At 36.9% G+C, this 14,312-nt stretch overlaps 1 protein-coding gene across 1 annotated transcript; it reads right to left on the bottom strand.

Annotated features, from left to right (window-relative positions):
• Positions 1-594: 594 nt before the first annotated feature.
• On the bottom strand, positions 595-8,353 carry LOC115412532 (CAVP-target protein-like). The gene is made up of 5 exons (XM_030125092.1): positions 8,339-8,353; positions 5,853-5,959; positions 5,461-5,768; positions 1,861-2,002; positions 595-850 (listed from the first exon to the last, which is right to left on the bottom strand). Exons 2-5 carry the CDS (start codon positions 5,957-5,959, stop codon positions 712-714), a joined length of 696 nt encoding a protein of 231 aa, XP_029980952.1. The 5' UTR covers positions 8,339-8,353; the 3' UTR covers positions 595-711.
• Positions 8,354-14,312: the final 5,959 nt, after the last annotated feature.

The following is a 14,312-nucleotide window of genomic DNA, read 5'->3' on the forward strand; positions in this document are numbered from 1 at the left end:
GTCATAACAATGTTTTGATCCAATTACATCAGTTCTATCAAACTCATGTTAGTTGAGGTTCCACAGACAGAGGGTAAAATAATAGAATAGAAATAATTAAGTTTTCTCATTTGGTGCAAAAAAGTCAAATTAAATTATGATTTTTTTTTTTTTTTTTCTCAAAACAAGGGCAATTTTAACAATATCACATATTATGTGTTATATAAGAAAAAATGAAAGAATGGAAGTCTTTTTTTTATCACATTGCACTGTCATGCCTGTGAAATGACTTTCAATAAAGAAAGTTAATTTAAAAAAAAAAACACAACAATATTATGTGCAACTTATCATTTATACATGTGTGTTACAGATCACAGTGGATCTACAAACACACAAACATTTAGTAACAGGAAGAATATTGGTACAATTTTTGAGTTGGAACTAAAATGAGTTTGATTTTCTTGACGGTTCATTCTCTTGCACTTTCCAAACCCAATCCAGCCAGACTGGAACCTTTGGCCCATGGGCCAGGATTTAGACGTTGATTATTAAAAAACAAAACCCACACACACAATTTTTTTTTTTTTTTTTTTTAAAAAGATGGTTTATTTTTTGTGGCCCAGTTTTCAGTTGTGTACAGGTGTGAAAACAGACTGAACTGTGTGGACTCCCATGCATGTGGACGTGGATGTGGACGTGGTGCGCCGTCCTTCCTGTACTTGGACGTCTGCATCAGAGGACATCAACGCGAGCAAAGGACTGGTCTGTGCCCAGGTTGTTCTCCACAAACACCTCATACTTGCCAGCGTCAGACACCTTTGCATTTTTAATGGTCAGAATGGTGTTGGTGTCTCCGACGTCAAAGAAAACCCTGAAAGACAAGTTCAGTTATCATCTGTAAATCTGAGTCACTAATATTAACCCTTTCATGCACGAATTATAAAAACCTTAGTCGAGATTTTTCTCCTGAGTGTTTGTATTCCTCTTTAGGCATAAAAAAACAATGCAATTGATTTTTTTTTTTTTTTTTTTTTTTTTTTTTATGAACCTGTTTTTCATGGAGTTACAAACACGTCCACTCAACTGGACACCATGCATTTAATTTTTGAGGCAAAGAAACATGTATTTAAAACCCATCATTGGAACGTCATATACTGTGTGAAAACTGTTCAATCATTCATTATGTTTTGTTTATTTCGAGCATTTACAGAATACATGCAAATTCAAAATTCCAAAATCATTCATCTGCACTCGAAAAGGAGTTGTAAGAAGAAAAACTATGAAACAAAAATATTTTTCATGCAAATAATCTGATGTTTTTGTACATTTTAACATACTCTAATACTAGTTATTACTAACTTCATGGAGATAATATGCAAAAAAAAAACAAAAAACCTTTTTGATTACGAAAACTGTTAATTATAGTCTAATAACAATTAGCAATTGATTTAAAGCATGTTACTACAGATCAGGTTTATCAAGAACAGCAAAATTACAGTAACAGTATGAATGTCAGTGTATGGGATGAAGCGTAAGTGCCCACTGTGTTGTCTGATATGGAACTAAAACAACATAACCTATGAATATACAAGAGAACAGCTGTAGAATAACTGTCCACTGGAGTGACCACTATGCATGAAAGGGTTAAAGTCACACTGAACTTCACAGAGTAGGTCACACATGGACACCCTAGTGCTTCTAGTCTTACATCTGAGTGAACTGGGTGGATGAATGAATGGATAGATAGATAGATAGATAGATAGATAGATAGATAGATAGATAGATAGATAGATAGATAGATAGATAGATAGATAGATAGATAGATAGATAGATAGATAGATAGATAGATAGATAGATAGATAGATAGATAGATTGTCCTACCTGTCGTCTTCGTCGATGTCGTCTCCATCTTTGAGCCAGGCCACGTCTGGAGGAGGTTCCCCCCTGATCTCCGCCTTCAGGACCACTGTGGTCCCCCTCTTGGCCTTGATGTTGTCGGGGCCTTTAGAAACTTTAGCCGGAACTGGAAAACAAGGGGGCAAACACTAAACAGGAATTCAAATTAATTTTATTCATAGAGCCCAGTATCACAACAAAGTCGCCTCACAGGGCTTTACTGAAATTGTTGAATTGATAAAAAAAAAAAAAAAAAAATCATGAAAAAGAACAAACAGTCAAATTAGACCATGGGTTCCCAAAGCGGGGGTCGAGGGACACCAACAGGGGGTGGTGAGTTGATTTTCAGAAACTTCTGTCCGTGACCCCTTCAGTACTTACAACAGATTAAGGCATCAGTGTTGCACTGTCAATTCCAAAGGAGAACTAGTGACATATGAGTTTGTAACAACAAAGGACAAGTTTTTAGTTTGAGACAGCAGAGGCTTCTGTCCTATCAGAAGACCATTAACTAACCAATGACAAACAGGTTTGGCTTTGTTGGGCCTACAGGTTTGACTAACGGTGTCACATTAATTAAAATAAAAATAAAGATAGAAGGGCCAAAAAGGTTTGTAAAACAGACACATTAACCTAAATAAACATTAACACAAACCCCTCTTGAACCTTTGCACATAAAACACAATACAATGAGTAAAATGTCCAGTACCCACAATGCAATGCGGCAAATATGTTACAGTATGATTGCGTGAGTCCTGTGTGCATGTTTATTTTATGTTTCAGGATAGTGGAGGTCACCAGCCTCTGGCACCGTTATTTTGGGGGTCGTGAGTTTAATAGTTTGGGAACCTCTGTTTCAGACAATCACATAAGGACTGTTGAAGGAGAGGGAGAAGGTGTCAAACCCAGAGCAGTTACCGATGTTAGAGAGACGACTGTAAGAATGATCGGCCACTTCATAAGACAACCCACGACAGTAAATCTAAACCAAACACAACCTAAACCAGGGCTCTCAAACTCATTTTCTTTCAGGTTCCACATTCAGCCCGATTTGATTTCCAGTGCGCCGGACCAGTAAAATAATAACCTATAAATAAAAATAATGACAACTCCAAATTTTTTGTCTTTGTTTTAGTGCAAAAACCCCCATTAAATTATGAAAATACTTACTTTTATAAACTATCCAAACAAAAAAGATATGAATAACCTGAAAAAACTGAAATTGCTTAAGAAAAATAAGTGCAATATCAACAAGAAAAGCACTCAGAGAGCGCAGACCTCCGCCAAGACAGATCTGCCTCCTGTGCATGTTTGTTTGTTTGTTAGCAAGATAAGTCAAAAAGTTATGGATGCCCCCCCACCCCTGATCACCACCAAAATTTAATAATTTCTTCCTTGTGCCAGTATCAACATTTCATGAAAATTTCATGAAAATCCATCCATAACTTTTTGACTTATCTTGCTAACAAACAAACTAACAAACAAATAAACAAACAAACACGCACGCACACAAAGCAAAGCGATCGCAATACCTCCTGGCGGAGGTAACAAGTGTTCAGAGAATGCAAACCTCCCTGAACGGTGTGCATGTGTGGATCGACTATTTCTTTTTAAATTAAACAGTTTCCAGGTTGTTCCATACAGCAGAACAAGTTGCAGCTTGGTACCAGTCATGTTTATGTCAAATTAGATTAAATTCCAATCAATATTTGTTGAGTTATAATGAAAAATGTGTGGTAAATGGGATTTTCAAAGTTACATGTAAATGTCCACAGAGTCCACATTCCACAGTGGATGTGGACAACTTTGTGCCAGATACAAGATATTGTTCTAAGCTACAGGTGGATCAAATTAGAGGCTAATCGGAGTCGTTGTGAATTTTATATGAATTTTTGAAAATTGCTCAATGATGAGAGATAGGAAAATTGTAGATGTTGTGACCTTGCTGTGACCTTGAACTTTGGCCTACTTGGCCCAAAATTTAATGGGTTCATCCCAGGGCCTAGGCCTATCTGTGGGTACAATTTGGTAAAGATGGTGGTAATAGTTTTCCTGTAAAGTTGCTAACAAACAAACAAACACACAAAGTGATCACAATACCTCCTGGTGGAGGTAACAGTATTCTGCCTCAACTCATCATTTTTACATGTGCATTATGGATCGGATCTACAAAGACACTAAACACTTAGTAACAGGCAGAAAACTGTTAAAATTGTGCTTAATTTTCTTTAAACCAGTGGTTCTTAACCTGGGTTCGATCGAACCCTAGGGGTTCGGTGAGTCAGTCTCAGGGGTTCGGCGGAGGTCCAGACACACACTCGACTCATTAGTCGGGTGTGTGTGTCGGGCTAGGTCCGTGTATGTAAACAAACGGCTTCGGAGACTCTTTCTCTGATTGACATCCAATATACGCGGTGTATTGTTGTTGCTTATAGCACTACAACACATCCGGAAGTGTTTATAATCTCTTCCACTCGTCTGACGATGACTTATTTTCCACATCGTTGTTATGACTTTTGCTACTTCCTGTTAACCACAGAGGCAGCCATGTGTAGCGTTTGTTTACATTTTCTGGTCACCGCACTGGTCAGTTACAATCATGTGACGACCGACGCACCGTCGCGGACGGAGAAAGAGAGTGGCACCTGCCAAGGTGAAGCCACGCATTTCTGAACTGGTCTCTCAAAGGCAACAGCAGAAGTCACACTGATCTGCAGTAAATATTCATTATTATTATAGCCTGATGGAAATTAGGTGATGGGTGTGTGTTAAAATGTTAAAAATGATAAATAGCATAAATACAATAAGTTCATTATTGGAATACATAAGGTTAAAAATTAAAACCATTTCAGTGTGGTAGTATTAAAAAAGGTCATGTCTTTGTGAAAAGGTATGGAATTTGTTGTGAGTTCATGCACTGTATTGGTTTTGTTCTTTGAGCACAGTGATGTTAATGCACGGTTCATTTTGTGCACCAGTAAAATATATACCTGTGTCTTGAATTTGAAAAAAATCATATTGTATTTTTTAATAAAGAAGGGTTTGGTGAATGTGCATATGAAACTGGTGGGGTTCAGTACCGCCAACAAGGTTAAGAACCACTGCTTTAGACATTTCAGGTTGTTTATATTTGTTCAGGTTATTCACATTTTATTGTTACAGGATAGTGAGTAAATGTAAATATTTTCATATTTTTTTAATGTTATTTTTTTGAACTAACACAAAAGACAAAAATTTGTAGTTGTCATTATTTATAGACATAATGTAATATTTTCTTCACATCAAACTGAGAAGAAAATATGGAGTCATTATTTTTTATGGGATATTTTACTTCAGATCATATTGGTCTGTATGTGGAACCTGAACTAAAATGAATAAGTGGAATTTTTGCACTTTGTAAATTCATCCCACAGGCCAGATTGGAACCTTTGGTGCGCTGCATTTGGACCCCGGGCCGCATGTTTGAGACCCCTGAACGAGAGGAAATCAGTCCAACCACTTTGTACAAATGAATGTGTGATTCACAGATGTGGCATCAGTGGAAGACAGTCCACTGAAGTCTAACGGTTCTGGTTCCATACACACCTTCTACCAGGATACAGGCAGATCCTGACGTCTGTCCAAACGGGTTTTTAATGGTGACCGTGTACTTTCCCAGATCAGCTAGAACTCCGTCTCGAACCACCAGTGCCACAAAATCTGGGTCTTCAAACACGTAGCGGTATTTGGGCCCATCCTTCAGCTCTTTGCCGTCTTTGTACCAGACGATGAACGGATCTGGGAAAGCGCTGACTCTACACTCCAGCTTGGCGGCGCTGCCTTCCACCAGAACCACGTCTCTGAGCTCCTGCAGGATCTTTGGGGGCCCTTTCTCCCGGAGCTCCTTTCGGGACCTTTATGTGAAACACAAACAGAGGAGGATTGGACCTTTGGATGAGGTGGTTCTGATCAGACTGTTCCGCAAACGGTGGAAGCACCTGTGACCCCGGTATGAGGCTTGGATCCGGATGGCGGCCTCCTGGACCTGAGGGTCATTGATGTTCAGAGTGAATCCAGGGGGAGGTGTGGCCTTCACTTTGGACATCTGCAGGGGTCAGAGGTCAACATTTAGAAGAACTCTTACAGGGAGACTGCAGACAACTGTCTCTGAAACTAGACTCCACATCGAACATTGATTTGTAGGATTTAAGAATGAGTTGTCATTGTCAGGGTGTCAAATTCTGCTGTTTAGTGAAAGACATGTTAACCCTTTAACCCCTTACATGTCTGTGGTGAACGTTCTGAATGTAGGATTTATTTTAAATATTCATAAAAATTCAACAATTTGCTCAATGGGAAAAATTTCCGATAGTGCTGATAAAATAGACCTTGTTCTTTCCATAGACATCTGAGCATGCTCAGTTCACCCCCCACCGCCTGTGGAATGGGGGGTAAAACGCAGAGCAGTGAGTGAGTGTAGTGACTTACCATAAAAGCAGATGGTTTGGGCTTTTTTTTAATTTTTTATTCCCGTTTTCCTTGAGGGTTTTTCTTTTAATTGTGTTTTTACCAAGTTTTGACAGTTGGATCAGGGCTCAGGGGTCAAAGGGTGAAAAACAGAATATCCTGTATATGTAAAAACTAAATTCCAGATAATTTCTTAAAAGGTCACTGCAAGACAGAATTAAGCTTCAGTTTTTCAGATTTTTGGGCATTTTTTCCTGGTCCAGACATTTTCAGCTAGTGCTAAACAGTGTTTTATGCAAAGTACTTCACTGTAAGCACTGGAGAAATCAATCAATCAATCAATTAATCACATTTTATTTATATAGCACCACATTATAGCAAAAGTCATCTCATGACACTGTACATTTAGAGCTGGTCTAAAAACAGACTGTTAGGCTCAAATCAGAACCGGACTAGACTATTTCCTGAGGTCGGTACAGTCTATGTAAAGCTACTGCAGACACTTTGCTGGTTTGTGTTCTGCAGCAAAAAGAAAGAGTTCAGGCTCAAAATGTTGCGTTCGTGTCCATGTGCTCTGGAAAATCAGCCCAATGCCGCCCCCCTCTGTCTATTTCAGGCATTAGATTGAAAGCAGTGACAGATTACGTTGCCTTCTTCTCCCCAGACATATGATTTATTAATAGTTAAAACGCAGATCGACTTTTCCACCTGCCCTTACACACTGACACAGTGTGATCATAACTGAGTGTTCTTTATTAAACCACAGCAGTAAAATTTTCTCTGAGAAAGTCCGTAAATATATTTTCACATCTAATGGAACGTGACTGAGAACATCCATTTGTCTGTATCTTAGAACAAAACTGAGCTAAAAAACAGAACAAAAAAAACCTAGTTTGAAGCAGATATAAATACACACACACACACACACACACACACATATATATATATATATATATATATATATATATTACTGGTCAAAAGTTTTAGAACACCCCAATTTTTCCAGTTTTGTATTGAAATTCAGTCAGTTCCAGTCCAATGAACAGGTTGAAATGGTACAAAGTTAAGCGGTGACCTGCTAGAGGTTTAAAAAAAAAAAAAAAAAAAAGGTAAGGTTAAACAAAACTGAAAAATAACGTACATTTCAGAATTATACAAAAAGGTGAACAAGAAATGGGTTAACAACTTAAAGCAGTTCTGCAGCAATGGAGGTTGCTCAAGCCTGGAAAGTCGGTGTTACCAGTTCCTCCAGGTGTCCCAACGTTTGTGAATTCCTTCCAACCCCCTGTGTCTGCAGAAAAGGAGTGTTGGAACACACTTTGGTACCATACTGTTGTGAGCATTATTTGAACTGTATAGTACTGCAGAAAGTAGTGTGTTACTATAAAAATAGAAAAGAGGAAAAGGCAATTAACGATAGAAGAGAGACAGACCATCAGAACACTGAAAACTGTAGGTGTGTCCTACAGAGAAATGTCCAAGAAAGTCCAGGTGTCAGTCAGTCCAGTTTCCTTCACCATCCAAAGGCACTCAGAAACTGGAGGAAAAGCTGACAGGAAGAGGTCTGGCAGAGCCAAAGCCACAACAGAATCAGAAGACAAGTTTCTGACAGTCAACAGCTGGAGTGAGAGGAGACTGACAGGACAACAGCTGAAAGCACAGAGAAGATAGTGGAGGAGTAAGCAAGTCTGAGTTTATACTGTGAACAGAAGACTGAACAGTTGCAGGTTTGATGGGTTGAGTTGCAGCTAAAGCCGTTGCTGAGACTTCAGAATAAGAAAAAGAGGCTTGGCTGGGCCATGAAACACCACCAGTGGACTACTGAAGACTGGAAGGAGGTGTTATGGACTGAACAAACCTGCAACTGGAAGTCTTCTCTTCACAGCTGAAACTGAGACTTGCTTACATTGATTTTAAGGTGGGTCATTTCTGAGCCACTGATGGAAGAGCGCAGGGTCCAGACACTCAGGCATTGAAGGGTTAATGAACATGTAAAAGGCGTTCTTGTATTTCTTACCTTGGTTCACTTCTGCATGGACTCCAGAGTCAGCAGACTGAAAACTCTGGACTCTTTATATCTGGAGGTCTGGAGGAGCCCCGTAGGCCCTGAAGGTTCAGGACCAACATCGGATCAGCCTGACATTCCTTCTCCTTCTTTGGAAATCAGGAAACATGCAGCTTGACCAGACTGATTGAAGATGCACAACAAATGTTCCATGTTTTCCCTTCCTTATATAGCCTCCATATCAGATAGTCTGGGGAATGTGTGGAGCAGTTAATGGTTTAGTTAAAGGTTGTTCAAGTTGTTGTTGGGTGGAGGGTGTGGACATGTGAACACACCGAACAACAGCCTTGTTAGAAGGAAGGCACTGAAAGACAAGGACACCCTGCAAATGTACCCCCAATGTACCACAACTGTACCCCAAATGTACCACAAATGTACCCCAAATGTACCACAAATGAACCCCGAATGCACCACTGAACCACACAGGAAATCATTCCTGCCTGTGTCCATCAAACTGTTGAACTCCACTTAGAACCACATTATTAGAATTACACACAGCCATATTTTTACACACTTATTATGTACAGTATATTTCTTTAAATATCATATTGATAATATGTTGTCTAGTACATATTGTACAAATTGCATTTCTAATTTTGTGTCTATATATATATATATATATATATATATATATATATATATATATATATATATATATATATATATATATATATATATATATTATTATTATTATTATTATTATTATTATTGCTGTAAAAATTCACGTGTTAACAAAGATTAATGAATCATCACGATTAATCTATGATTTTTCTCTCACATTGAATACAGTATAACATCCTGGTCACTTGCTGCTGGCACAACACTCAAACCCATAGAATCACTTTTTTAAAAAAGCCATGAAAGTATTTGACAAAAAAACATTTAATTTTCACCACTGCATTGTTTTAGATAAATATAAATTACTTAATTTTATTAATTTTGTCAATTTTAAGAATGTTGATGTCTCACTGGGATTTATTTGAATATGATGGTGAGGAAGATTAAAAATAGGACAAAACTAAAATTAATACTAAAACTAAACTAAAACTAAGCATTTAGAAAAAAATCCAAACTAATAAAAAGTAACAAACCTGCTCTAAAAACAAATTAAAACTAACTGAATTAGAGGAAAAAAAAAGTCAAAACTAAATAAAACTAAACTATAATGAAAAATCGAGAACAATTATAACCTTGGTCCAGACCTGAACCTGAAATGAACCCAGTCCAGTCCACAGCAGTGTCATAGATTTATGACCCAGTTTATTTGTCACATGTCCTTTTTATTTGTCATAGCCTCAGCAGCTATCATGCCTTGTTAATGCCAAACTTTCACAAAATAAAAAGCAGAAGCGATAACAATTTACAGTCACTCAATAAATAAACAAATGCCAAACACACTGAAAAGCCGACACATTCATGTAGTGAAAATAAAGAGCGAGTCGTCGGTTTTAACAAACTATTTTCTCTGTGGGTCTAATATCTCTCTTGAGGCACTGCAACACATTCCACAAAATCACAGGAATACAAAATATGGAGCTTTTTCCTCCCTCTTTTTTTTTGACCCTGTTGTCTGCTTATAAACAGATTCAGCTTCATTTTGTATGAAATAATATATTGCACAGACATTAAGAAGGTAATGCAACATTGCATTCTCATGCTGAGCTTGCATGTTTTGTTTGTTTTTTTTTTTGTCCAGGTTTCAAACACTTCCCTCTCTGACTCACTTCTATTCTGCATAGGAACCAGACCCATCCGAGGAACACTATCCAGGTAGCAACAGCAACAGAACATATAGAACTAGTAATCATTTCAAATAATTACCAAAAACCCACCAGTTAAAACACAGAAGAAACAACTGAGACCTGGATGTGTAAAGCAACTGTAGACAAAACCCTTCTGTGTTTGATCATGTGTGTAACGTGTGCAAACATGTCTTGAATATACATACATGTGATGATACAATAATGCTGGACATGCTGAGTTTGACCTCAATAATGCAAACCAGTGCAAACCAAAAACAAAACAATAGGTTCTGACCTAAACGTTCAGTTTAATCCAGGGTTCTCAAACTCATTTTCTTTCAGGTTCCACATTCGACCCAATTTGATCTGCAGTGGGCCGGACCAGTAAAATAATAACATAATAACCTATAAATAATCACAACTCCAAATTGTTGTCTTTGTTTTAGTGTAAAAAACCCATTAAATTATGAAAATATTTACTTTTCTAAACTATCCCAACAAAAAAGATGTGAATAACCTGAAAAAAAAAAAAGAAATTTCTTAAGAAAAATAAGTGCAATTTTAACAGTATTATTCCTCAACTTATCATTTCTACATGTGCATTATGGATCAGCTCTACAAAGACAAAAAACCACTTAGTAACAGGCAGAAAATTGTTAAAATTGTGCTTAATTTCCTTCAGAAATTTCAGGTTGTTCATATTTGTTCAGGTTATTCATGTTTTGTCGTTACAGGATGGTTTGTAAATGTAAATATTTTCATAATTTAATGTTATTTTTTGCACTAAAACAAAGACAAAAATTTGAAGTTGTCATTGTTTATAGACATAATGTAATTTTTTTTTTTTTGTTTTTGTCACAACAAACCGAGAAGAAAATATGGAGTCATTATATTCTGTAGGTTATGTTATTATTTTACTGCAGATCATGTTGGTGTTTATGTGGAACCTGAACTAAAATTACTGTGGAATTTTTGCACTTTGCAAATTCATCACATGGGCCGGATTGGAACCTTTGGCGGGCCACATTTGGCCCCTGGGCCGCATGTTTGAGACCCCTGGTCTAATCAAAGCCGGTGGATGGATTAGAATCTTTCATGTGCTGGAGACTAATGCTGCCTTCACGCACTATCGGAATTATGGGAAATACTAGTTACGAACTTAAAAATTGCACATAAAAGCCCCCTCACATTGTGTTTTCCACTGGAGAACCAGGGAAAAAATGTTGATCCACGAGCTGCTGAGATAAAATAAAGTAACCTTTGACCTTTTCAACATGGCGGACAGCAACGAGGGATTCACAAACACTGCTTTTATTAACATTCTGCTGCTGGTAGCTGATGGTTTTACTCATTTGTAGTATACACAATTTGCAAAAAAAAGGGCTTGTACCAGATGAATTAACGCGTCACAATGATAAATTGTGCATCAAAGCACTTGAACACAACCCACAGGGAATTTCAAATTCGCTAGTGGAAAGGATCATGTTCTTGATAGCATGTGATGACAAGACTGATATCAAGAAATTCTTACGGCACCTTTCACGTGTTAGTCAACGCCATTTGATCGCCTGTCAGTTTAAACCAAGATCTCCGGTACACATAACCCTAACCCAGGGGTGTCAAACTCATTTTAGTTCAGGGGCCACATGCAGCCTAATATGATCTAAAGTGGGCCGGACCAGTAAAATAATATAAATAATAGGATAAGAACTGATAAATAATGTCAACTCCAATGTTTTCTCTATGTTTTTGAGTGAAAAAAAGCAAAATTCCGTAATGAAAATATTTACACATACGAACTGCACTTGAACATAACATCAACAAATATGAACAACCTGAAAATTCTTAAGAAAAATAATTGCAATTTTAACAATACTAGGCCTTAGTTTATCATTTATACATGTGCATCACAACTTACAGATAACAGTAGATCTACAAATACACAAAACATTTAATAACAGACAGAATATTGGTAAAATTTCATAGACTTCAGACATTTTTGTTCAGGTTATTAAAATTTTTGTAAAAGGCTAGTCTGTAAATGTAAACATTTGTGTAATTTTGCTGTTTTTACACTAAAACAAAGGAGAAAAAAATGGTTTTCATTATTTATAGGTTATTATGATAGTATTTTACTGGTCTGACCCACATCAGATTGAATGGACCTAAAATGATTTTAACATCCTTGATTGTTAATATCTTCAGTGTAATTTTTGCATTCCACAAATTCATCCCACGGGCCGGACTGGAGCCTTTGGCGGGCCGGTTTTGGCCCCTGGGCTGCATGTTTGACACCTGTGCCCTAACCCGAACCCCTAACCGCATGGTATTTGACACATTGATTCAGGTCGGACAGGGGGCTAATAACGGCGTGAACATACATGCACGCAGACAGCTGATAATGCATACAGCTAACACACAACATTAAAAGTGGCGTGTATATTTACGCGAGCCGTGATATCACATTGTGAAGGCAGCAGAACACATATCTGACAAGAATAAAACAAATGAGCATCCTTAGGCACGAGGAAAAGTCCAGTATTCCCTCAGAGGCGTTGTCACTGCAAGTCAATCAAACTGTATTTACGGTCAGAACTAGAACAAACCTGTTTGGGAACTATCACCTGATGATAACATTATTTAGACTTCACTTTGTGTAAAGAGCACTGAAGAAGAGGAAGTGATCATTATGTACAAGTGTATGTTTTATATACGTTAACGTGTGTGTTGGAGTCTGGTCATTTGTTCATGTCACCAAATTCCATTTCTGAACTAATGCTAACTGTGTTTTTTTCTATAGTGATCATATTCTGATAATCAGTAGACAGAAAAGATAACAACCATGCATCTGGTCAACAACTCTTCCATTAGTTTGAAAGTAAGATGCTAACTAACATTTGCATGCATAGCGTACAGTTGTTTGGAAATAAAGAAAAGCATGTCTCTGTTTTACAACCAGCACTGTTGATAGTTCCCCTGTGGTATATAATATATATGCTCAGTGTTAAATAGGGGTGTAAGAAAATATTGGTTCTACAATATATGGCGATATTTTATTTCACAATACTGTATCGATATTAAAAAGTACTGTATCGATATTTTTAGGTATTTATTCAAATGCAGATATTGTGGAGGTTCATTTATGTTTTTCTTTTTTGTTTATATTTTATTTATTATTTTTTAACACTCTTTTATTAAATAATGTTTGTTCCTTTGTTGAGATTGCACAAAAATAATGTTATGATGTTAGTTCTGAACTAATAGAATATGAACATTTGAGCAGGATTTTAAACTGTAATGTCTGTAAAATATAATTTCAGTTTTAACACAGGAAAATTTTGTGATATAGCATTAGATCCTGTTCTGATCAAATAAAAATGTGTTTAGTATTTGTGCATATTTCTGGTGTAATTCAATACTTCCAGGAAATAATCATTTAAAAACAAGAAACAAACAAAAAATTGCCTTTTTTTAACAGTATCATGATATATCAGGATATATCGTATCATGATTCTAGTATTGTGATTTGTATCGTATCGCCAGATTCTTGCCAATAGACACCCCTAGTGTTAAATAGTATAAAACTGCCTAGTTTAAGTGAAAATGAGTAACTTTTAATTCATATTGTACTGTAACTGTGTGCTAGGCAAGCTAATGTTAGCATGTATTAGCAACAGTAGCTAACTTCATTTCCAACCTAATGACTGTCTTATTCATCTGAAGGTACAGAGATTTTTACGTAAAGCAAGAAAAAAAGAAAAAAAAAAAAAGAAATGCATGACCCCTTGTAACATATAAGGCTTAAGTTGGCCAGCTTCACTTTAATCTCTCACTTACTTTGTTTATAAAAGATTTTCCCATTAAAAAAAAAAAAAAAAAAACCTTTTGAAGCAACAACTGTTAACATTATCATCTAATTCACTCAGCGATGTCGTAAGCAACTTCCTGTTAAATTCAGTGTATGCCCTTTGACTCTGTACGGGTACTCGTCATGTGATTCGTGCTTCTGGAAGAGTTTTGTTTTTAGCAAAAATCCAGTATTTTGCTGTAGCTTATTTCTGGTCAAAAAAAGCAGTCTCTGCAACTGTTGATGCTGTCGGTATCATCGTAAAGAGGAACTAATGAGTTTTCAACGGAAGCTCAGAGATGATGATTTGATAGTCAAAATAGAAATTCTGCTTTTT

This window comes from Sphaeramia orbicularis, chromosome 21, assembly GCF_902148855.1.
Source record: "Sphaeramia orbicularis chromosome 21, fSphaOr1.1, whole genome shotgun sequence".
NCBI classification, from domain to species: Eukaryota; Metazoa; Chordata; class Actinopteri; order Kurtiformes; family Apogonidae; genus Sphaeramia; species Sphaeramia orbicularis.